Source organism: Tenrec ecaudatus, chromosome 14 (assembly GCF_050624435.1).
Source record: "Tenrec ecaudatus isolate mTenEca1 chromosome 14, mTenEca1.hap1, whole genome shotgun sequence".
NCBI lineage: Eukaryota > Metazoa > Chordata > Mammalia > Afrosoricida > Tenrecidae > Tenrec > Tenrec ecaudatus.
Genome location: NC_134543.1, coordinates 25,490,160 through 25,513,558, shown reverse-complemented (window position 1 = coordinate 25,513,558; position 23,399 = coordinate 25,490,160). Strand labels below are relative to the sequence as shown.

The 23,399-nt window shown below is 45.6% G+C and overlaps 1 protein-coding gene across 6 annotated transcripts in view; it reads left to right on the top strand.

Moving 5' to 3' along the window:
- NRXN3 (neurexin 3) overlaps positions 1–23,399 on the top strand; it is a 1,780,548-nt gene that overhangs the window by 788,206 nt on the left and 968,943 nt on the right. For all 6 annotated transcript variants that reach the window (XM_075530567.1, XM_075530566.1, XM_075530569.1 and 3 more), the window contains 4 exons: positions 9,942–10,061; positions 18,032–18,413; positions 19,999–20,189; positions 21,267–21,440. In XM_075530567.1, the coding sequence (XP_075386682.1) occupies positions 9,942–10,061; positions 18,032–18,413; positions 19,999–20,189; positions 21,267–21,440 (867 nt within the window). The remainder of the gene's footprint in view (positions 1–9,941; positions 10,062–18,031; positions 18,414–19,998; positions 20,190–21,266; positions 21,441–23,399) is intronic.

Here is a 23,399-nt window from a genome sequence, read left to right as displayed (position 1 = left end):
CAAGGTTTTGCCTGGGTCCATTGTGAAAGTGGGGAGTATAGAAGGCTATGTAGTGAGTACCTCTTAGAAGTGTTCTTCTAAAGGGCAGAAAGTGGGTACATTGATCCCTTGGTTCAGTCCCATTGTTTGGCAGTTTCCTCTGAGGTGTTGTCATCTGTCTTCTCCTCCCACCATAGAGTTACATTTTCCTTCTACAGAAAGAGAAGGTCCAAGGGTTGACTGAGCCTGAGGTGGTGGCTTCTGGGTGGTGTCTGAGCTCAGGAGTGGAAAGCCTGGTCTTTCTCCAGAGGAGCAGCAGGTGGTTTGAACTGCTGACCTTGCAGTTAGCAACCCTGTTTGTAACCACTACCCTACTGAGGCACCCAAATGGAGGTAATAGATCTAAAAATTATTGGCCATTTTTTATGAAATGAAAGTAAAATTGAATCATTGGTAAGGTGAACACTTTCACATGGGAGAGTCTATGATGTCCAAGGGGGGTGGATGAAACTAGACAAGTTCTGAGTCTCTGAAAGAAAAGCAAATAGGAGATATAGGTGAATTATGCCCACCTTAAGCCATACCCTAAGCAAAGTATTAATGATTAGCATTAATTAACTAGACTTTTCCATTTTAACTAGATGCATGGACATGTGTGTAGAGTGTAAGGAACTCTGCTTTTAGGAGAAAAAGAAAGTCACAGGGTTGCTGACTTAAAATGGAAGTTAATTGGGGGTCGGAGAAAGCAGCCTTTAGGCACGTCCTGCTGGGGCTTTTCTTTATTGGCTCGTTTTTAGCTTCAAAATCTGTGTCCTCAGTGGCTAAGCAATAAGATTGGATAATCAGAAAGAACCCGGGGCACATCTTAAATCATTAAAGGAAAGCTAGTTTATATTAATTACATTGTGACATAGGGAGAGAACGTAATCTTATGTTTTAGAAAGTTATTTGTTCTTTTTTTTTTTAAGCAAAAGCAGAATCAATACCCACAAAAAGGGTCTCTATTGCTTAACCTTGAACAAATTGCTCTTATCTTTTGAAAAATGGTTTCCTGGAGAGAGATTATCACACAAAATCACAAGACTGGCCTCAGCTCACCACTCCTGAGCAATGTCGGAAATTTATGACTTAAGGTAGAGATTTGGCAGTAAATTGGGGCCAATGTTCCTTCTCATCTTTTTGTAATCTTTTGTTCCTTGAAGCTATATCTGCCCCAGATGTATTCCATTTCAAAATTGAGATGCTCCATTCTCCTTGCCTAGATGCCCAGGCTCACTTACACTGTGATCACAATTTAGAGGTCCCATTGAAGGGGCTGCTAGTGTGGGCTTCATCGTGTGAGCGGCAATCCCCATTTCAACTCTCAGGCAGCGTGATGGAGCCCATGCAGAAATGGGAAGGGAAGATAGAAGAAAGGAGAGAAGGGGGACAGAAAGGAAGGAGTGGAGGGAGGAAGGATGAAAGTCAGAAGAGAGGGAGGCAGAGAAGAAGATAGAAATTGAGAGAGGAGAGGAATGAACTAGAGGGAGGCAGGCAGCCCAGGAGGGTGGTGGAAGTAAAGGTGGAAGGGAAAGCAGACAGGAAGCAGAGAGGGGGGTAAGAGAGAGAAAATGAAAGACAGTAACCTAACAACCTGGAATCATCTATAGTCAGTGGTGGCTGAAGATGCAAATTAACACTTCATGGAGGCAATTACAGGAGCAACGAAGCTTGAGTCACACGTTCCAGCAGAAGAGGAAGCTGTGAGGTGCTGGCCCTGAACGTGACTGGTACTGGCCAGAAGAGGCACAAAGAACGGACGCATTTTCCCCTTGTGAATAAATGACTCCTGCCCTAGTTCCTCTAGAAGCTTTCCGTGGTTAGTTCATGGCACCTCTGCACACCCAGCTTCAAGGACCCAAAATAAGAATTCGCCATCGGCTCCTCTCTGGTCCTCCCCCAGTCCCCAAGCCACTGCTGAGCACAATCTCCAGATCCTGTTGATCTCACCTCTGAAGCATATTTTAAATCTCACTACTTCTGTTTTCAATCCTGCCTCCTTAGTTCAAGATACTTTGAAGAGATGTCGCGTACATCTACTACCTACAACAGATTTCTAATCTTGCCTGTCATTTTGATGATTGGCCCCTTTTGCAGTGTACCCATAGCAGACAGGCTTCTGCGTGCTCCTTAACTCAATTCACTCTATACCTTGACAATGGTACCCTGCTGCACTTAGAACCACATCCAGGACCTGCATTAGGTTGTCTAGAGCCTCACTGGACCTGGATCCACCCTTAGCTTACTCACCTACGTTTCTCATTGATATTTCCTGCTGGTCCCCAGCTCCAGTCAGGGTAGGCTTCTGATTGTCCTCCAACATGCCAAACTCCTTCTGACTCTGGGTGGTCCTTCTGACTCTGGGTGGTCCCACTATTTGTGTGCTTACCTCCCTCTCAGAGAACCCTTCCCTGATCACGTCGGTGTCTAGAGGCTTCTTCCAACCGGACTCCTGCCATCCTAGGGAAGACAGCTCAGAGAAACCTTCTCGGATGATATTTAAAATGCGCATTTTTCTGTCCCCATTTTCCATCACCTTATATTATCTGAGTTTAAATTCTTTGTAGGGCTTTAGCCGATCTGAAATTACCGCACACTTGTTATCCTTTTCAATGCCCCAGACCTACTCTGCATGCTCTATAAGGGGAGTGATCTTGTCTGTCTTGCGTATCATCAACCCACCCCCTTTCCCTCCCCCCCCCACACATACAACAGGGCCATGCAGGCATGTGGTACAGGTTTGTGTGTTAGTCTGGGTTGACAAGAGAAACAAATTCATAGACTCTCATATGTGTATAAGAAAGAGCTTTAAATAAAGAATAGTTACATATTAAGAAAACACCCCAGCCCAGTCCAGATCAAGTCCATAAGTCTGATATTAGCCCATATGTCTGATACCAGTTTATGAATTCATCCAGACTCACACAACATATGCAATGACATTGAATGCAGGAAGATCACAGGCCAGTGTGGATCCAGTGGTGGTGGAAGAATCTCAGCACTGGCAGGGATTTTCCACATGGCTCCTCCAGCTCCAGGGCTCTGGCTCCATCAGCTTAGCTCCACGTCAACAGGGAGAGTGTATGTCCAGCCTTCTGGGAGGAAGACGGGAGTTCCCAGAATCCTCAGGTGAAGGCCATGCCCACAAAGAGGCCTCCTAGGCTATGACCTGGTTGACAGGCTAAACTCCACCCCTTCACTCAAGTTGAGAGTAGATGGTGTGACTGCCACAGTTGGCTAGATATCTGGATGTGTAGTTTCCTCAGTCCGCTGTAGGAGCCCAGGTGATGTGGCCAGTGCTTGGACGGTTAACCACAAAGTCTGCAGTTTGAATCTACCCTCCCCTCTACGGGAGAAAGAGGAGGTTTTCTACTCCTGGAGGATATACACCTTTGGAAACCCAAGAAGGGTGATTCTATTCAGTTCCCTAGGATCACTGTGAGTCCTGATGCATGCATCGGCAGTGGGTTTGGGTTTGATTTAATGCACTGACAGAAGTTAGTGGTTCTCAACTTTCCTATATCGTGACCCTTTAATGCAGTGCTCATGTTGTGGTGACCTCCTAACCATAAAATTATTTTTGTTGCTGCTTCATAACTGTCATTTTGCTACTGTTATAAATCAGGCAACTCCGTGCAAAGGTCGTTTGTCCCCCAAAGAGGTCGCGACCCACAGTTTGAGAACCACTGTTTGAAGTGCTCTGCTGATCCCATGGGATAAGCCAGAGGGAAAGGGATGGGTCACCCACAAGGGGACATGCTATCTGCGGCAGGTCAATGGTGTATTTATTTAGGCACATCTGATAAATGTGCCTACCGGACGAGTTTTTCATGGATTTTCACTGGAAGCAGCGGTCCCGGGCTCACCCTGAGCAGTGGGCTGTTGGTTTTCCTGACACCTCTCAGCGAGATGTCTGAGGAGAAGGCTTCCAGAAAGCTGTCTGCGCCGTTCACACCGACTGCAGAAAGTGGGGCAGCTCTTCCTGAGATGTGAGGGCTCCCGTGTGAATGCAATTATCCATGGGAGGCGTTTTGCCAAACTGTCTCTAAAATTAAACGTTTAAAACTTTATTTTTACCATGAAATTAGTGCAGTTTTATTTTTTGGACAAATAAGTTGATTAAAAAAAAGACAAAAACTTTCCTTGTTCTCTGTTGGTTTTTAAGACTCTGAAATGAAGGTCAGAAAATGAAATGACTCTCCTATTTCTCTGTTCTCTTCTTCCCAAATTTCATTCTTTGTTCTCCTCACCGCACATTGACTTGTCTAATCTGTTTTCTCTGGGGAGGAAGACTGACTGTAGGAAGCACATGGTGCTTTGAACCGAGTAACATGTGTGTAGTTCAGCTAGCCCTAGCCTTAACCAATGGGGTCGCTCAGCCCTAACCAATGATGCTGCTGGAAAGTAAGGTAAGTCCCTTTCTTATGTATTTTGATGTACTTTTAAACCTAGCACCATCATTTTAAGTATTTATTTATAGTTTGGGTATATAGTTACATGCCTTTAACTCCCCCCTCTCTCACGAGGGTAGCCTTCAAATTTTTGATGCGTTATAGGATTTGTGATCTTTCTGAAACCTGGCTCCAAGTCACATCTGTCCCCTTTGTTATTTTTGCTTGAGTATAAAGACCCTCAGGTAACGCGAAGTGAGTGTGGTATAGGTGTTGTCTCTTCTCTCCTTCTCCTAAGCAAAAATCAAACAAAAAAACTCGAAATGCTATCCCCCATGTGTGGGAAACTGCCCTTTTGGACAATGGAAGTCACTCGTAGTCCCTGTATATGAGCAAAGCCTTCTGGTTTGGTTGGTTTGGTCAGGTCTTAGGAATAGTTTGTCAAACACTGTTTATTGGGGGCATCTCCAGTGACATGGCTCCTGAGGGGAATGAAAAACAAAAGCAAAATCCTCAAATTGAACAATCCGGATTCAAAAACAAAAATCAAAACCTAACCACAGTAAAATGATTTAAAATCCAAATTCCACCTTGCATGGGATAACGCCTCAGTGTTGGCTTCGACCGCACACTCAGACCCCCGGTTCGCTGAAAGGAGAGGCGTCTGCTAATGTCTGAGCATCATCTCCCTCCAAGCTATCGGTCATGACTTTGCTCTCCAAGAACACTTTCCTCCTAATTGTGCATTTGGATTTGATGTGCTGATCTGGCTTCTCAAGGAAATGGAACTCCCGTAGGTTACTGCCGGACAAGTCAAGAAAACCAATTCTGATCAGTGTCCTTCTACCAAATGCCTCCTCCTCTGTCCCTGTTCATGGAATTGAGCTGTTTCCGGTGCAGTTCTAACTCAGCAGTGGCCCATGTCTTCTGCGTGGCTACATGCTAAATGAGCTTACACCGAGGCTGGGTCACCTGTGGCCATCTGGACTCTTGGTTCTTCAATAAGAACTCCTTTTCTATTCGCTTACCAGAACACTTGGTCTGGCATTTGCTTCTTTGTTCCAAAGCATGGGTGTCATTTCCTGGGAAGCCCCTTGACCTCCTGGTGTATCATATCATGTATTAGTCTACAACAATGGCCTGAGCTTTCCAATGGAAATCATATACTTGTTTTGCGAGCGATATTTATTACTGAAACTACGAAAGAAAGGAAAATGCATTTCATGCATGCACCAAATAGGCATCTGATTTCTTATCCGTTCTCTCCTAACAATCGAATGGAAAGGACTGGAAACGTGGGGGCTTTTAGGTTCCTTTGGTCGTTGCTGCTAAGTTTCCTCCGGTTTTATTTTAAATCTCTCAACCTTCAGGGGAAAAAAAATCCCTTTCTTCTTCCTACCTGGGATACTCTTCATGTGGAGTGAAAACATTCCGCATCTTTTGTTGGATTAGAGCCACCAAGGGGCTTTGTGCTGGAGTCTTTCAGAGAAAACTTTTCTAGATTCGGTTCCCTTGCTTGGCAAATCCAACAGCGGAAGGCTTCAACTTTCCGCTCAGGTCTGCATCTTTCATCGCTGGCTTATGGATTAGATTTGTTCCTTCCCTCCCTTTGCCTAGATTTCCAGCTGAGTTTAAGCATCACTTTCCCCATGGTAGGATGCGTTGACCTTTTGGCTTGATTAAAGATAAATGCCATTGACTCTCTCCACTTGTGTGGTATGAACATGATTCAAAAGCTTGCTGAGATGCATTTATTTGCTGCTTAGAAATGAACCCTGAGTGATAGCTATTGCCTGACATTCTGAGGAGGTGGGTGGGGTTCTTGAACTTTCAGCATCAGGAGACTTATGATTAGGGCTGGAGGTACACCACGTCACTTTGTATGACCCAGGAAGCACTTGAATTCCTTTTGTCCACATCCTTGGTAGCATCGCATCCTAAACTTTGGGGATTAATTGGAAAACTATATAATGTTGCAAACAGATGGTGATGGACATTTGAAGGCGGCCTGCAAGATGAATGGGCTGCGGGCACAGCTCATTCTTCATGTCGGTGGCTGACATGACCTGGATGTGGTCATGAACAAGTGAGCTGTGTGGGCATTGGTCAGTCATTCTCCCACTTATCTTGTTCCTAATCAGAGAAACTGAGAAAAGAGAAAAAAAATTTTCAGAAGAACACTTGTCACCTTATAGGAAATGATTCAAATAGCCTGCATTCGCAACAGTTCTGCCTACAAAGTCAATCTCCACTACACTGGAATTTTTTTTTTATGTAGTTTACTTCTTTCTTTCTTCCTGAAGTATTTGCATGTAGAATAAAAAGAGTAAACACACACACACACACACTCACGTGAAAAAAACTATATATATATATTTTTTTTCTTTCCTTATGAGAACATCTGCTTTAACTATTAAAAAAAAACCCAAAAAACAAAAACAATCTCCCCAAATCAAACTCACTGCCATTGAGTAGATTCAGACTCATAGAGATCCTAGAACTCAGGGTAAGCCTGTCCTTGTATGTTTCTGAGACTCTAACCCTTTGTCTCAGCTCTGTCCAGCGAAGCTGCTGGTGGTTTCAAATTGCCTGGCCCATAACTACTATGTCACCAGGGCTCCTTGCTACCAAGTACCCCCAAAGGTGGTCTCCTTTCTCCCAGTGTGCCACCCCCCGCCACCACTTTATTATTGTGTAGGCAACCTTTTTTATCAGTCTCGGGTTTGCATAGAAGAGATCTCTAAAAGTACACTCCCTGCCATCAATCATCTCCACCTCACAGCAGCCCTGGAGGCCAGGGGAAAACAGCCGTGTGGCTTCCAAGAGTGTACATCTCTATGGAAGAGAACGCCTCGTCTTTTTCCTGAGGAGCAGCTCGGCATTTTGAACTGCCAACCTTCTAGTTAGCAGCCTGACCTGAAACCCACTACGCCACCAGGGCTTCTGCACAGAAAGATATCGCAATCAAACATGGATGGAAAGTGCTGATAAGATTTTTCCATTGTAAATAGAAAAAAAACATGATTCATACGTTGTACATCTGTAAGACAGCCATGCTCACAAAAGTAAGGTGGGAGAGAATGAATACAGTGTTGGACCATGATATTATTGGTTCACAAGATTCGTTGATTCCATGACCTTATGACCCAATGTAGGGAACCCACAAAATGTAGGACACCGAATGTTCAGATGCCTTGTGAAATTGAAATTTCACTGTTTGGGGGTATATTCTAACAACAACAACAGAAAAATTATTTGCTATATACTTTGACAATTTGTTTTGCGTTATCAAGAGAAACATTTCTCTAAACTTGACCTGCTACCAGAACAAACACACTAGGAAGACTGATGACCTACAATTTAAGAAGTGCAGATTAAAATTCAACCAATGAACTTCTTGCCAAGAAGAGTCCATTCCAATCGTGTGTGTCAGAATACACCTATGCTCCTTAGGGTTCTCATGGGCCTGGTTTTTGGAGGTCAAGTTTTCTTCCCAGGGATCTCTGGGTAGACTCAAACCATCAACCTTTCAGTTAGCAGCTGAGCTCATCGACTTGACTATTAGCTCCAGACAGGATCAGACTCTATCAAGGAAACGTGTTTTGTTTCTAAATCTAAACTGATTTCAAAGACACCTTCCCTTGTGGAACTCCCTCTTCCCTGCCTCCCTCTCCGCAGCCAATTATTATACACAAACCTTCAAAAAAAAGTTTGTGGAAAATGGAATTTAAAGAAAATGGAGTTTTTCGACATCAATTTTGAAGCCCCCCCTGAACAATGTGTCAGTCCTGAGGAGAGTGGGGTGGGGTTGGGGGTCAGAGTATCGAATGAAAGTGAGATCATAAAGCTTTCAAAATCACTGAGACACAATGTATTAAACTTAACTCATGGTTTCCAAAGAAACACAGACGTGTGTCACAGACGTATGTCACTGCCTTCGAGTCGATTCCAGCTCACAGCAACCCCATAGGACAGGGTAGAAGCGCCCCTGTGGGTTTCTGAGGCTGTAAATCTTCATGGTTGCAGAGAACCTCCTTTTTCTCTGGAGGAGCAGCTGGTGGGTTCAAACAGCTGACCTTGTGGTGAGCAGCCCAACACAACTCACTATGCCACCGGGGCTCCTACAGATCTAGGAAAACCCTCAAATAGACTCCTCGCCGTAGGGTGGATGCCATCTCCTGGTGCTGGACTGGATGACCATCAGCATGGACCCACCAGCTGCTCTGCGGGAGACCGAGGACATGTGAGATGTCGTTAAAGATGCACGACCTCAGAAATTCACAGGGGGGAGCGCTGCTCTCTCCTGGAGAGTCTGTGTGAGATGACAGACGTATGCAGTCATCCGCCACTCAACAAGCACTAATCAATTAGGCATCAGCCTTTGTGCTTGAGACCAGCATCTGTTCTCTTCTAAAATGTTTCAGATGTAAAATACCCATGGGGGTGGGGGTTCTATCCACTTACACATTTCCTCAATATTGCTCATGTTGTTTTTGTGATAGGCTTTGCCACATGTCAGGTGACTGACCAAAAAGCTTTCATCAGCACCTTCTTTTGGAGAGGCTTCAGTTTTCCATCCAGAGAGTGACGTCGCTCTCAGTTCTCTGCATCTAAACCATCTCCTTTGAACGTTTCGGTTTGCGCAGCAGTTCAGTGATGATGCCTTACAAGCACTATGTACTAGGCCGTTTCTTTTTCTTGTCTTACTAACTAGAGTCGCTTGCTCTGATCACCTGTTCCCCCCTAATACAACCGTGCTTTTCCGACCCCAATATTTGTGGGGTGAACTTGAGCACCTGAAGTGTGGGCGCCTGGAAACAGCGATGCTTCTTTTCCTTCGGGGGCATCGTTCTATAAAAGAGCCTTTGGATCTTAGAAGGTTCCGCTTGAAATTTGACATTCTTTCCTTCTGTGAACCTGGACCTTTTGGGGGTCCTCCATATTCCCTTCAGGAGCATGATTGATATTGGGGCTTAAACGGTGCCCTTCTCAGTGTTGTGGCGATGACTCTTGTGGTTTCGGTGGTTGTGGTTGATCAGACCGTGGGTTGATGGACGTGCCATTGCAGTAAGACAGCCTATGATGCTGAGGTCTGTTGCCCTCGGAGTGGGGGACCCTCTCTAAAAGCCACACTGGTGTATGATGCCTAAAGGACCAAGCGATTCTCAGAAACTTAGGATGCATGTCCTGTGTTTCTAAGAAATTCATCGGCATAGGAAGTCTTTGGGAAACAAAGTCAAAACGGACTTCTGTTACTCACGTTGGGCCTTTGGGACATAAAAACCCCTGTAACCCTTGACAAAAGGAGGGCACTGCTTTCCTTGATGATTTTGCCTGCGATGGTTTCAGGGAGTCTTCTGGGGAAACTATTGTGTTGGATTAGTGATACCAGGAGGAGCTTGGGGGCGGGTGACCGTCGTGGGTCATTGGGTGCTACTAGGTCATGTGCACCAGTGTGGCTTTGACAACCCTAAAGCCAAGAGCACGGCTTCTGCCATTGATCCTAACTGCCACCCTTACCACCATCCTCAGGCAAAGGACCCGAGACCCTGTATGCAGGGCAGAAGCTCAATGACAATGAGTGGCACACCGTCCGGGTGGTGCGGAGAGGGAAAAGCCTTAAGTTGACCGTGGACGACGATGTAGCTGAGGGTAAGTACAGTGGGGCAACCGTCCCCTGCTGTTGCTCCCCGAGCCCCCTGCTTTCTCCAGCGAGGAAAAGCTTTGTTCGTTTTGCTTTCCCCCAACTTTCTATTTTGTTGAAGTGAGCTCACCGGTCCTATCCTCTGTGGACACACTCAAGTAATGGGAAGAGGGTCTTCCTCTGCATTTCCATCCTTCCTTTTCAGAGCATCATATACCTTACCATCACACAAATGCAATGTTCCTGAATTCAGTACTTGGCCATAGACTATGTAGAACAGAGGTAGGGTTCTACTGAACCTCTCATTTTCCAGTCCCTCCAAAATCATGTCTCAACTGACCTCCGATCTCTACCACCTTCCTTTCCCTCTTTAGCCCAGGGCGGCACATAGACTAGAAATGCCGACCATCGTAGCTGAAAGCAGGGTTCCTGGTAGCACAAAGGGTTCACTGCTCCGCTGCTAGTCAAAAGGTCAGAGGATGAACCCACCCAGGAAAGATGGGAGGACCTACTTTTCTAAAGAACAGAGCTTAGAAAGCTCTAGAGAGAGCGTGTGCTCTGTCACATGGGGTTTACTAGGAGCCTAACGCAAAGTGATGACCTCTGACAACAGCAAGGACAACCATGCAGGGAAAAGGGAGTGCTTTGAAGGGTCCATGATAGACTTAGAAAGGGCTGCAGAGAGTGCGGATGAGCTAATTATTGCTTAATAGTCATTGATTATCTATTACAGAGTGAGCACTTTTGGAAAGGTGCTAGGTATATGATAGTGACTAATCTGACAACTCCTTGGCCTGGAGAATTTCCTTTCTAGGAGGCAAAGGAATAAAGGTATACATTTTTACACGTGTGAAGAAGCATTCAAATCCCCACAAAGCCAATAACTATTTCCCGAGGCCCTGTTATATGCCAAGGATGAGAAAAGGGATCAGAAAATAAAATAAAATTTTAAAAAAGACAGGGAGACAGAAAAGCACAAGGGGGCTTGTCTGTGTCTTCATTCGGGAACCCATCTGCTGGATTAGATCAGATTTTGGTGCTTGACCATAAGACAACAATGCACCATGGGAATTTGACTTGGGTGGGTAAGAAGACTTGTTGCAGCAACCCCATTGGACTGATCCTGAACACGTCCAAAGCTGCAAGGGGCTTAATGGGATCTTGAATCCACCCATTATCCCATGGGAAAAAGATGTGGTAGTCTATACCATTGAACTCTGGCTAAAAGAACCCTTGTCCATTTGGGGAAAGAAAACTTGGGGTGTGAATTAAATCATGGAGAATGTTCCTGGTGGGTGGTAGTGTACAGTATTGGGGAGACCCTGTTGGCTTCAAGAGGCCAGAGCCCTGATGTTACCTCTGCATGAGAGTGGGGAAGTCATTCAACATCCGCAAGCCTGTCAAATGGTGCTCCATGAAGGCTATCTCTACACTGTCTACACTGGCCTCCACGGCCACGGCAGTTGAATGGAAGTCAAGGGTCGTTGGGTTTAGAATAGTCTTTTCCAAGAAAGCACGTTATGCCTTTGGGATAGACCAACTAAGTCTTTTCCCTCCATTTTAAACTTAAAATTCTGTGATTGCTAATGTCCTTTCCAGGAATTTTAGCTTCCACTATTTTAACTTGGTAAACATGAAGCTGAATTTCTAGGTTTCTTGAGTCAGGACTTACAATGGGATGCGCGCGCGTGTGTGTGTGTGTGTGTGTGTGTGTGTGTGTGAGAGAGAGAGAGAGAGAGAGAGAGAGAGAGAGAGAGAGAGGAGAATCTAGCATACATAGTGTAACCTGCTTCACACACATCTGATTCTTTTCACTTTCCCTTGCAAGCTCAGTGTTCGTGTTAGCATTTTGGAGAAGAGAGGCATGACACTGAGAGGGACTGTTGAAATCAGAGCTCCACTTCCATGTTTGTGTGACTGCAAAGGCCCAAATTATTCCACCAAATGAAACTGTTTTCTAAACTTCACCCGCCATCATAAGATCACTTAGCATACTCAAATCAACCAATCATACCTCCAACTCACTGCCATGCAGTAGACTCCATCTCAGAGCCATCCAATTGGACAATGTCGCACTGGCCCTATGGGCTTCTGAAATGGTAACTCGACGTCATGAAATGGCTTGATTGTCACGCACAGAGCAGCTGATGGATCCATGCAACCCACTAAGCCAACAGGGATCCTTTTACCTTAGAAGAAAAGTAAAATTGAATTGTTCTTTGGGGGAAGTGGGGTCTATTTCAATAATAATCTGCAATGTGCACCCCTTCACACATACACACCAGGACAAACAGAACCCCCGAACCCCCAACTCTTGTATTTGTCTGCAGGCATCAAGTAATGTCCAAACAGGAACTTAGCTCAATATAGTGAATGTATGCGGAATGATGCAAACATAGCTCTAAGATCTAGGACAGCGGTTCTCAACCTGTGGATTGTGACCCCTTTGGGGGTTGAATGACCTTTATTCAGGACTTGCCCTATTCATAACAGTAGCAACATGACAGTGATGAAGTAGCAACGAAAAAAAAATTATGGTTGGGGAGTCACCACCACATGAGGAACTGTATGAAAGGGTCATGGCATGAGGAAGGTTGAGAACCACTGCCTTAGGACCACCTGAAGTAATGGTTCCAGCGCTGGTACTGCAGAGGAGCCCGTATGCACTGATGCCTCTGGGCTCTGCAGGACTTACAGCCGAGGGTGAGGTTATGTGCATGTTCTGCACAGGTGCCACCAGATGGCGACTTCACTCCATTGCCTGCTGCCAGGAGCCCCTTCCAGAGCATGAGCGGCAGCGCGGGCCATGCAGGCCTGTGCAGTCTCTCCCTCCTTTATCCAACTGTGGACTCACAGTAATTATAAATTAGGCTTTCTGTTACTGCTAATAATTAAAAAAAAGCAGGGCTAAACCATGGAATGCCCAAGTCACCCGGTAATTTGGTATTTGAAATTAATGAAGCACTTCCATTTTTAGCCTGACCCCCTACCTTGCTGCTGATGGAAGAGAGCAGTCATAAGGATCAAGACATTTGGGAGAAGAAAAGAGCTATTTTGCTTATGAGCTACAAACGTGGATTGCTTTTTGCAGTGATAAAGGGCTGGGGAGTTTTAATTTTAGTTCACAGAAGTCATAAAACTAGGCAATGAAACTATAATAACACACAGCCCCCAGCTTACTAAATAGTGTCTCATTGGCTTATTTAGTAATCTTTGTCATGCTGTTTAAGGCCCCCCAGGGAGCGACATTTTCAGCTCTGTTATAGAAATGATATAAAGAACAGGTCAGAGTTCCAAGAAATCAGAAGCAATGAAAGAAACATTCCTCTACCTGGTGGGCTTCATTTATTACAGCATAATTGTATTCCTGGAAAAGTAGTAAGTTCAGTTGGCAGTTAGTAGAGTTGATTGATTGATGGAGCTGCCTTTTCTGTTATCAAGGCTTAATGAAAGCACACCTCCCTTGGGCTAGGCTTCTCGAGATCTGGACTAACTGTTGCACGGGCCACCCACTCTACCCAGGACTTCTCTCCAGCACACAAAAGCACAACCCTCATGTGACGAGCTCAGCTCCCATTGACTTCTCACAGCACAGGCAGCATCTGGGTGCAAAATGTGATTTTCCAAAGTTTTCCCTAGAAAACTCATTCCGTGGGGTAATTAAGAAACCTGATAAAATAGCTTTGGGATATGTTCAGTTCCCTAAAGGGAACCCTGGTGGTGAAGTGGTTAAGTACTTTATGGCGAGACAAAAGGTCCCTGGTTCAAAGCCACCAGACACTCAAATAGAGATAAAGGGGTATGTGTGTGGTGTGTGTGTGTGTGGGGTGGGGGGAGGCAACACCCATGATTTACTCCTATAAATTCAGCCTAGGAAATTTGATAAAGGAGCTCTAATCTGTCCCATAGGGTCACTACGAGGTAGAATGGACTCAATGGTACACAACAGATTTTATCAAATGAACTTGACTCCTTCATTGCAAGACTTAGTGGGTGTCTGATTATGGTAATAATCATGGAAGGTCACATTCCTTCCCGGCCCTGTCTAAGCCGGTCCTATTATTTCTTAGCAGAGCTCAGAGTGTTCTCCTGAGCCTCATGCACAGAAATGACAAGGACTTAATTAATCTTTGGTCCCCAAAGCAAATGTCTCAAGGACACTCCCTCCTCAGACCTTAGAGAGGCCTACCCTTTTTCGGTTCCTCTGCTAATCACTGTGGACCTTACAAAAGAGGGCACACATAGCCCCTCCTTTAAAGAACCTGCAGTCTAACCAGGGAGAGACAAATAATTCAGGAAATAAGCAAAAAGGTTGGAGCATTCCATGGAAATAAAAAGACAGAATGCCACATGATTAATCATCATGAGGAGCGTTGGAGGCTGGGCACTTTTCAAAATACATTTGATACTTTCATCCCAATTTGAGAGATGAGACACCGGTGTGGAAAATAAAGATGTTAGATAACCCTCCCACCCAAGGGAACCCACTTAAGAAGCAGGGATGTTGGAATGCAAAGCAGGGGATGCCCACATTCTGATCCATGGTTCCTGATTGTCTACAGCAGTGGTTCTCAACCTTCCTAATGTCGCTATCATTTAATACAGTTCCTCATGTTGTGTTGACCCCATATGTGGGCGTGCCTGCATGTGGGTGGGCCTGCCTGGAGACGGATAGATGAGCACTGTCTTGAGTCCTAAGACCATTGGAAATGTGGTCTTAGGCAACTCCTGCGAAAGAGTGGTTCTACCCACAAAGGGGCCATGACCCACAGGTTGAGAACTGCTGGTCTCCAGGAACTGTGCAGCTTGAGTTTGGCCCAAAGGACCTATCCCTTTTGTCCTCTGTAAAGCTCATCACCTGCAGGCTGGACTATCAGCTGCTGGTCAGCCATCCGTGTGCTATGAAAGTGAGCCTTTACCATGAGGGCTACTGAACACAGTGCCTGTGAATCCAGTGGGATGCCCAGGAAGGGAAGACAGAGGGAGCCAATCCCAGCACTTCCCTACCTTCCCTGGGGCATCATGTGAGGAGCAAGTCAAGCTTGCTCTCCAAGGCAGTCTCGTGCACACGTTAAGGGATGGGCCTTGGAACCCGACAAGCCGAGGTTCTTGTTGGCACCTGCCATCTGTTACCTCTGCGAACCTGGATTCTGAGTGCCTTCACTTCTAAATCTAGATCGAGTCTTGTCTTTGGGATTTTCGTGAGAATGAGGGCTCAGCACACATGGCTCTCCCTTGCCAGCTTCTCCTGGGATAGTCCTCTTTCTTCTCAAATAGGAAAGCAGTTGCTATGAATATACTTATATATTCATATGTCATGAACAAATGCCTTCTGTGGAAAGGAATTTTAGGCTAATGACCAGCATTCAGGGGCATGAGTAAAAATGTCCCCAATGATTAATGTTGATTAACTGACACTCATTTTTCGGTTTTTGGTTTTTTTGTTTTGCAATATATTTTTTGAAAGTTTTTTACAGGTTTAAAATTTTAATCAACTTAGTTTATGCTGTTCCTGGATTCTTTTACAGTACAGAAGTATCATGTAGTACTTCTTTTAGAAATGTCATGGATTTCGTTAATACGAGGCGAAGATCATTTGTATTCCATTTGGCTTTGCCTCTTCCTTTCCCCAAACCCTCTCCAGATCACTCAGAAGCACTTCCAACCCCAAACCAGCCTGTGATTCCTTGGTTAAATGCTCAAATTCTCAGCTATGCTACATCTCACTTCCATGGCCAGTCTAATTCTCAACACTAAGTAATTTTATATAGTTATAAAATAACATTTTGCAAGCGATTCGATTGTTAGCAGATTTATGTTGCATGCTGATTTGAGTTCTGCTGCGGTTTTATCTTTAAGTTAGCCACCGTCATGATTTTAATTTGCTTATATTAAGAGAATGATTTGTCCCTACTTGTCAAAACACCAGGCAGAAGCTCATAAACTGTAGATCTAATTTCTGTGCTTCTGAGTGATTCTTTGAATGCAGACCGAGTTTAGCCCTTTATAAGGTAAAATTAATGCTGGGCATTGCAGAGCCTTGAGTTGCTTGAATCTCCTCGAAATGGAAGCTTAATGAAATACCTTACCTTTGTTTTGGTATCCAAGTTCTAAGCCAGTTGAGGGGAACAAATGCAAGGCAGATGAAAATTACATCGTATATTTAGTAGTGATAGCATTAATATCTTTTAAGTGACTACCAGTTACTGAACTTCAGATTTGCACAGAACAGCCCACCCAGTCTCACTCAGAATTGTAGACACCCTTCACCGAAGCAGGGCTTGTGTCTGTACCGCTAAGCCATGGGCTAGACCCGGAGAACCAGCGTTTCCTGCATGTAAGCACCATCATTCCAAGAGAAACAGGAAGTCCCAGGAGCTGACCCGTATTTCGGTGCGTTGTTTCCTTTGGGCAGCTCGCCTTTAATTATTCCCATCATGGTGCTTGCTTGCTGCGGCGAAGCTTCAAGAGAAGGACCTGGGAAGATGTCAGACATGGTCCCTTGGGAAATTCCCTTCCTATGGAAGGGGCTAAATAACAGGGATGTTAGGAAGGTGGGGGTTCTTGCCCCTCGGTGTAACATTAGGGCGTCATGCATTGAATTTCAATATGGTTTAAAGACACAGGTGTGGAAGGAGCCCACACCAGCCATGCAGAGACTGTTTCCTTTGACGTCTTGCTCGTAATGTCCAATGGGCTTGCCTTCCTTTGTGAGACCGCCTCTCACCCTTGCTCCCTGACCACTTCAGATAAACCAGGTCCCAGAAGGTCTCCTACCCCCTTGGGTCCCCTGGAGACCTTTCAGAAGTCATTGTCAGAAACACCCCTAAATGCTTTCAGCGCAAAATGGAATGCGCTGCCTGTATATTTTTACATCTAAGTAGGCTGACTGCATCCAGACTCCCACACTAGACATGATCGCAGAGAAACCATGTCTCACCCATTCTTGATTGTCTTGAGTTGGCATTCCAACTTCAGGCTCAATCCCCCCAGTTACCAAATGACACCCCATCCCCCAAGCAGCAAGGGGGTTTCTTCCTATCCCATCAGTCAGCCTGGCTTGCAGATGATGCTTCTTTCTTGAGCCGCTCTGCAATGTCTTTGCAGCTGAAGGTTCCGCCTCAGTTTGGGCTGGGTGATAATCCTGTAGCTCCCACTGTGTAGATCAGCAGCTTATGCACTTCGAGTGGAAATCGGGTAGCAAGGCACTCTCCAAGGCTCCAAAACCTGTGGGCATGTCAGAGATGTGCCAGCTGTTTCTTGCCTGCTCTCTGGACAATTCTGATGGAAACCAGAATTTGTTTTTATCCTTAACCAATTTCTTTGTTCGCTTGGAAGATAACATATGCATTCCCCTGTGCACTTTACCAAAGGGCAGTGATGGGGAGAGGGTCGGTCTCATCCACGCAGGATGTTTGAAAGGTGCAGGACATGGGGATAGTTCCCCAACGGAAAGGCTGGTATTCTTGTCCTAACGGGCAGCGGCTGCTCGGCAGGTAAAATCAATAGCCATTTACCGTGGCACTTGTCACCAAGTCGGAGATGAGGCGTTATGGCAACCTTTGCTGTCGTGCTCGGCACTGAATAATTGCAGCTTGTTTGTTTTCTCTTCGAGGGTGAGAACAACAAGAGTTTTCTTAGTATACCTTAGTTCCCGATTGTTTTTCCGAGTGGAGAAAACTTACCATTTCATCTTTTGAGGAGTCATATAGGGTACTATTCTTTATATGACGGGGCAGCTGAGTAGCTCTGTAGGAGCAGGGGTGAAGGGGGAGAGAAGAGCATTTAGCTTGGGCTGAATCGGGTTTCAACACTCCAACTGCATTCATGTGAGCCACATACTCTATTGACTGTTTGCTCCCCCTCAAACTGTATAATATCCGACTGGTTATCATGTAAAGGAACAAGTTGGACTTAGATGTTGTCTGACCAAGCGTGACAGCGTGTCCTGTTTCTACCTCATTTGTGATTTTCCTAGGTACGATGGTAGGTGACCATACCCGCTTGGAGTTCCACAATATCGAAACTGGTATCATGACCGAGAAGCGTTACATCTCTGTTGTCCCCTCCAGTTTCATTGGTCACCTGCAGAGCCTCATGTTCAACGGTCTGCTCTACATTGACCTGTGCAAAAATGGCGACATTGATTATTGCGAGCTCAAGGCTCGTTTTGGACTGAGAAACATCATCGCTGACCCCGTCACCTTCAAGACGAAGAGCAGTTACCTGAGCCTGGCTACCCTTCAGGCCTACACTTCCATGCACCTCTTCTTTCAGTTCAAGACCACGTCCGCGGACGGCTTCATTCTCTTCAACAGTGGTGATGGCAATGACTTCATTGCTGTTGAGCTGGTCAAGGGGTAAGTGGGAGGGATCACAGACTTCATACGAGCATCCTTAGTGAAAGCCCTGAACGAAATAGGGACATGGGGGAGATGTGTCCATTCTGTACTCACCCTCTCTTCCTGTTGCCATCTTCACTGAGGGGAAGGTAGCCATATAAGGAGCTGGGAAACGCATGTATTTAAAGATATTTTATTTACTTAATACGATCAGTCTCTTTATGATGGAATGTAGCACCTTAAGAGCTATTTTTGCAAAAGAGGAATGTGGGGGAGAAGGTGTTGTCACCATCTCTTAGGTGGTACTCTCTACAGTGATCAAAATTACAGCAAGAAATGGAATAGAGATATGTTTACCTGGCCCCTTGATCATACAGGCAACATTTACTAGCTGCCCTTTCAGCAAGGCCATTTGCTCTGCACTGAGGCCACACATGCCTTTTCTAGGTTCACAAGGGAGAAGGGAGACTGTCTTTGCCAGTCCAAGGTCTGTGGTCATGAAGCAGAGGTCAGATGTGCCTCCACCGACCACCCTTTTGCACCCCTCTCTGGCAGTAACTTCTCCCAGCACTCTCCATTTCTCTGCTGGACTCAGTAATCCACACAGAACTCCTGGACAAGACTCACAGTGATGGGGGTCTGTGAGTGAAGTTCACAGGTCACCCCAAGTCAGGATCAGTACATAGTAAGGATACCGTCTACAACAGAGCCTCTTCTCAGCCCACAACCAAGTCTCTCCTGCCGGTCCTCAGCCTCTCAGCCATGTGGCCCCTTGGCTTCTGCCCGATGGGCCAAGAACCCCCTGCTATTCCAACGCCTGCCTCACAGTCTTAGGTCCCTACGGCACAGACCCTCTGCTCTGTCTCTGTGTGGCTTCTTTACTCGGTCCGTTGGTGCCTGTGTCTCCGCCACCTCAGGCAGAGGTCTCAATTATGCTCCGCTGATGGTTCTGTTCCTTTGACGGCCCCAGGATGTTCTCTCTGTGCCGCTGACGGGGCTCTTTTCCACACGGAGGAATGGCATGTCACTTTGGTCCTTTTAGCAGACCATATCCCCAAGAAAGGCCAGGGTGGTGACTTTCCTTACAGCCTCTAGCCAAGTGGATACACTGACCACATCCCACCTAAATCCTGTCCATTAGCATAAGAGATAACTCCCTCCCGACTGGGATTTAACCACAGGCATAGAGGCTAGACTAAACAAGACATCACACGAGGGACTCTGGCTAGAAGGGCCCTATTGAGAAATTTTACCCCACCACACTCATGTATAAGGAAATGTGATTCACTGAGAGATGATTTTAAAATATGATTAACTGAAAAATAATGTCAATACCTAGTGTTTTATCGTGTACCCCCTGAACAAGTAACAGTCATGGATTTTTATTGGCTAATACTAGAGAAATTGGCATTAGAGTTATGGGATGAAAGAGAAGTGTAATAAAATAGTATTTGACTGGTCTTGTAACCCTAAATCGAGTGTGTGTTAGTCCCGCATGATGCCAGGTTGTCCTAGGCACTTGAAGTCCTGTTTCATTAGCCACATGTTGCCATTGAACCACTTCAGGGAATCGCAAGTCACCCAATGGCCATTGCCTTCCTAGGTACATACACTACGTGTTCGACCTCGGAAATGGACCCAATGTGATCAAGGGCAACAGCGACCGGCCCCTGAATGACAACCAGTGGCACAACGTCGTCATCACCCGTGACAACAGTAACACCCACAGTCTCAAAGTGGACACCAAGGTGGTCACGCAGGTTATCAATGGTGCAAAAAATCTGGATTTGAAAGGTAAACCTTGCAACGATGTTTTCCTTCTTTGAGCCTTTCTTACACTATAGGCTGTTTCCAGAGGCAAACTACAGGTCAGGGGAGCGATACCTTTTTGAGACATCTTAAATATCCCATTTTAATGAGGTTGAGTTATATTATACCATAATTGATTCATTTTTAAATTGGACCACTCTTCAAAGAATACTTTCTTTACATACCCCTGGGATGTCTAGCTGTGGGGGTCTGAATGGTCAGGTGATACATTATAGCCACTGCTGTGAAATTGGTTCCTACTCATAGTCCCGAATTGGACAGAATAGAACTGCTTCTGACACAGTAAAGCCTTACAGGAGCAGAGCGCGTCTTCCTTTTCCTGAGGTGCAGTTGCCCTTGTGGTTCAGCTGGGTAAGCATTAGACTGCTAACTGCAAGGTCAGCCGTTCAAACCCCCTTAGCAGCTGCTATGCAGAGCATGAGGCTATCTCTTCTAGTGAAGTTTGGCAGCTTCAGAAACCAGTTACAGGGTCACGATGAGTTGGAATTGACTCAGTGGCAGTGGGCGGGTGAATCATAGCGTGGTGACATTCACAAGGGACATGGTGCTTGGAATCCCGCTGACACCCTCGTTCCCTGGCTGGCTTGAATAAATTCCTTAGCCTCCTTCGGATGTAGTACCCTAGTTTGCAAACTGTGAACAACCGTTTTTACTCCCTTCTGATGGGTTGTTGGGGATTTCAGTGCAACTACATCTGTGCGAACCTCAACACGCAACCAGTCAGAAGCATACTAAAGTGCTCACGTGTTGAAAACGTTAAATTTCACTTCACCTAAAAGTGGTTGAGTGAATAGGATGATTAAAATTTGTGATCTGATGTTTGTACAGTGAAAGACTTGTGCAGTATTTCATTATCTATTTGTTTATAACATAGAAAACCTCGGTTCTTATTTAACTGTTTACTTATATTTGGGTTTTTCTTTTGATCAGTTGCTCTACGGTACCTAACAAATACCCCTTTAAAGTCCATTGCCTTTCATTGCAAAGGTCTCCTTCCATATACTTGACTCATTCTCTCTGGTTACTCCCTTTCCTTTGCAGGTGATCTCTACATGGCTGGCCTGGCGCAAGGCATGTACAGCAATCTTCCAAAGCTTGTGGCGTCCCGCGACGGCTTTCAAGGCTGTCTGGCATCCGTGGACTTGAACGGGCGCCTGCCAGACCTCATCAATGATGCCCTTCACCGGAGCGGACAGATTGAGCGTGGTTGTGAAGGTACAACTTTTTCTAACGTAAGCTGCAGCCTGTTGCAAGCACCAAGCCTCCTTGCTGCCTCTGCCAGTGCTCCTCCCTTGGTTCCTCCAGCCCTCTTACATTCCCATTTGCCATACGATATCGCATTGCCATCAGCGTCCACCTGCCCCTGGTTGAGTATGTCAAGACATGTGCCACAGGCTCCAAGAAGGTATGTTGGCAGATGTCTTCCCAGCGTCACATACTTGCCAATAAAGGACCTCTCCAGACATTGTGATCAGGCTCTTCCCTACGTGTGCCTTTGCTTCCGGAATGTCTAGGAGGATGCCAGAGATTCGCATTGAGAGCTGGCTGGAAAATCAGGGACTTTTACAGGAGTGTTACCATTCGCATTGTGTTTCTCATTTCTGCCAATAGAGACTTTGGTACTCCACGCCAAGCTAACAGGAGAAAGGGAAACAATTGTCAGGAAGCGGCCGACATGAAAGCTAGTAGCACTGATTGAGTACTCAGTAGATGTTGAGTGTTGCTAGGTGGTTCCTTCACGTGGTGCAGAGCGACAGGCTGGGTTTGAGAGGTAGAACGGCTTCAGTTCAGGTCGTGGATGTAGCTCTTATTAACCATAGGCAATTCATCCAGTTACCTAACCCCTCTGAGCTACATGTCTCTCGTCTCTAAAATGGGGTGGTAAAGCTTATCTCGGAAGGAAATGTACAGAAGTCAGAAATATATGGAAAATGTCAGGCATCCGACACCACTACTAGATGGCAATTCATAGTGACCCTGTAGGGTAAAGGAGACCTACCCGTGGGGTTTCCAAGGCTCTAAGTCTTTTTGGGAGCTGACAGCTTCATCTCTCTCCCTCAGAGGGTATGATCCTGTGGCTGACCCTGTGGCTGGGAGCCCACCTGGGAATACACCATGCCACCAGGGAATCATACTAAAAAGTGGTCTTTTGTTGACAGATATTATCTCATGTGAGACAGCTCCTAATAATAACATTGCAAAGCTCCCCAGAAAGCACAGTAAAGAGTGCTTAGCCTGTCTTATTTCTTTAGATGTTCAATTGTCTCTTGAGATATTCGTAGATTGTACACATTTTCCTGAAAGTAGATCTTCCCAAGAAAAGCAATCTAGTTTTTCCCACCAGAGGGTAGTGCTGAACACCTTCAAGCTTCTTCACCAGTCTTCAAATTCCCTTCTGCCCCAGTGTGGGCTGAAAAGTGACTCTGAGTGAAAAGGAGCCAGAGTGGGCGACTCTTGGCCAGTCCCTCAGGATCTCTGAATTCTTTTGTCTGATTGAGCCTCGTGGTCCTTTGTTAGTGCAGCCAACTGTGCTTTCTTGTGTTCCTGGCTAATCTATCACATCAATCCCCTTCATTCATTCCCTCCTGTATGTTCAACTGCATCTGCTCCAGTTCCTAACCAGCTTCCACCTTGGTTGGCTTACCACCTTAAAGCACATTTTATGAAACCTTCCCATCAGCCTCCCAGGCTGATTGCTAGTTATTAAAGCTGTCTCCTCTGCCTTCCAGTTTATTTCCTATGTTCTCCCAGCAATGACACTGCCCCTGTAAGCCACTCCATTGTTTCATGTGTAGTTCTTAAATTCTGGTGGTCAAATATGGTGTGTGTGTTGTGTGTGTCTGTGGGTGTGTGTGTGTGCGCATACATGTGCTCAAGGTGGTGGTTGGGGGTTTTCATTGAGCACTCAAAAGAGCCACCTGGCTCTTCCATCTTGAAATCTACACTTTAGGTTTTGTGCTGCCTTGGCCAGATGTTAATTCTTTCAAGTATGGAAGGGAAGTCCCGGAATCTATGCAGCACTTGGAATTAAATGCAGTATCATAGTGTAGAATATTCTAGGATAGCAATTCCAGTTATGCTGGATTAACTAATAATACCAAGTTGTAGTAACTAATGGTATCAGGTGAGATTATGGTAAAAACATGTACCAAGAAGAATCAGGCATGTTCAAAC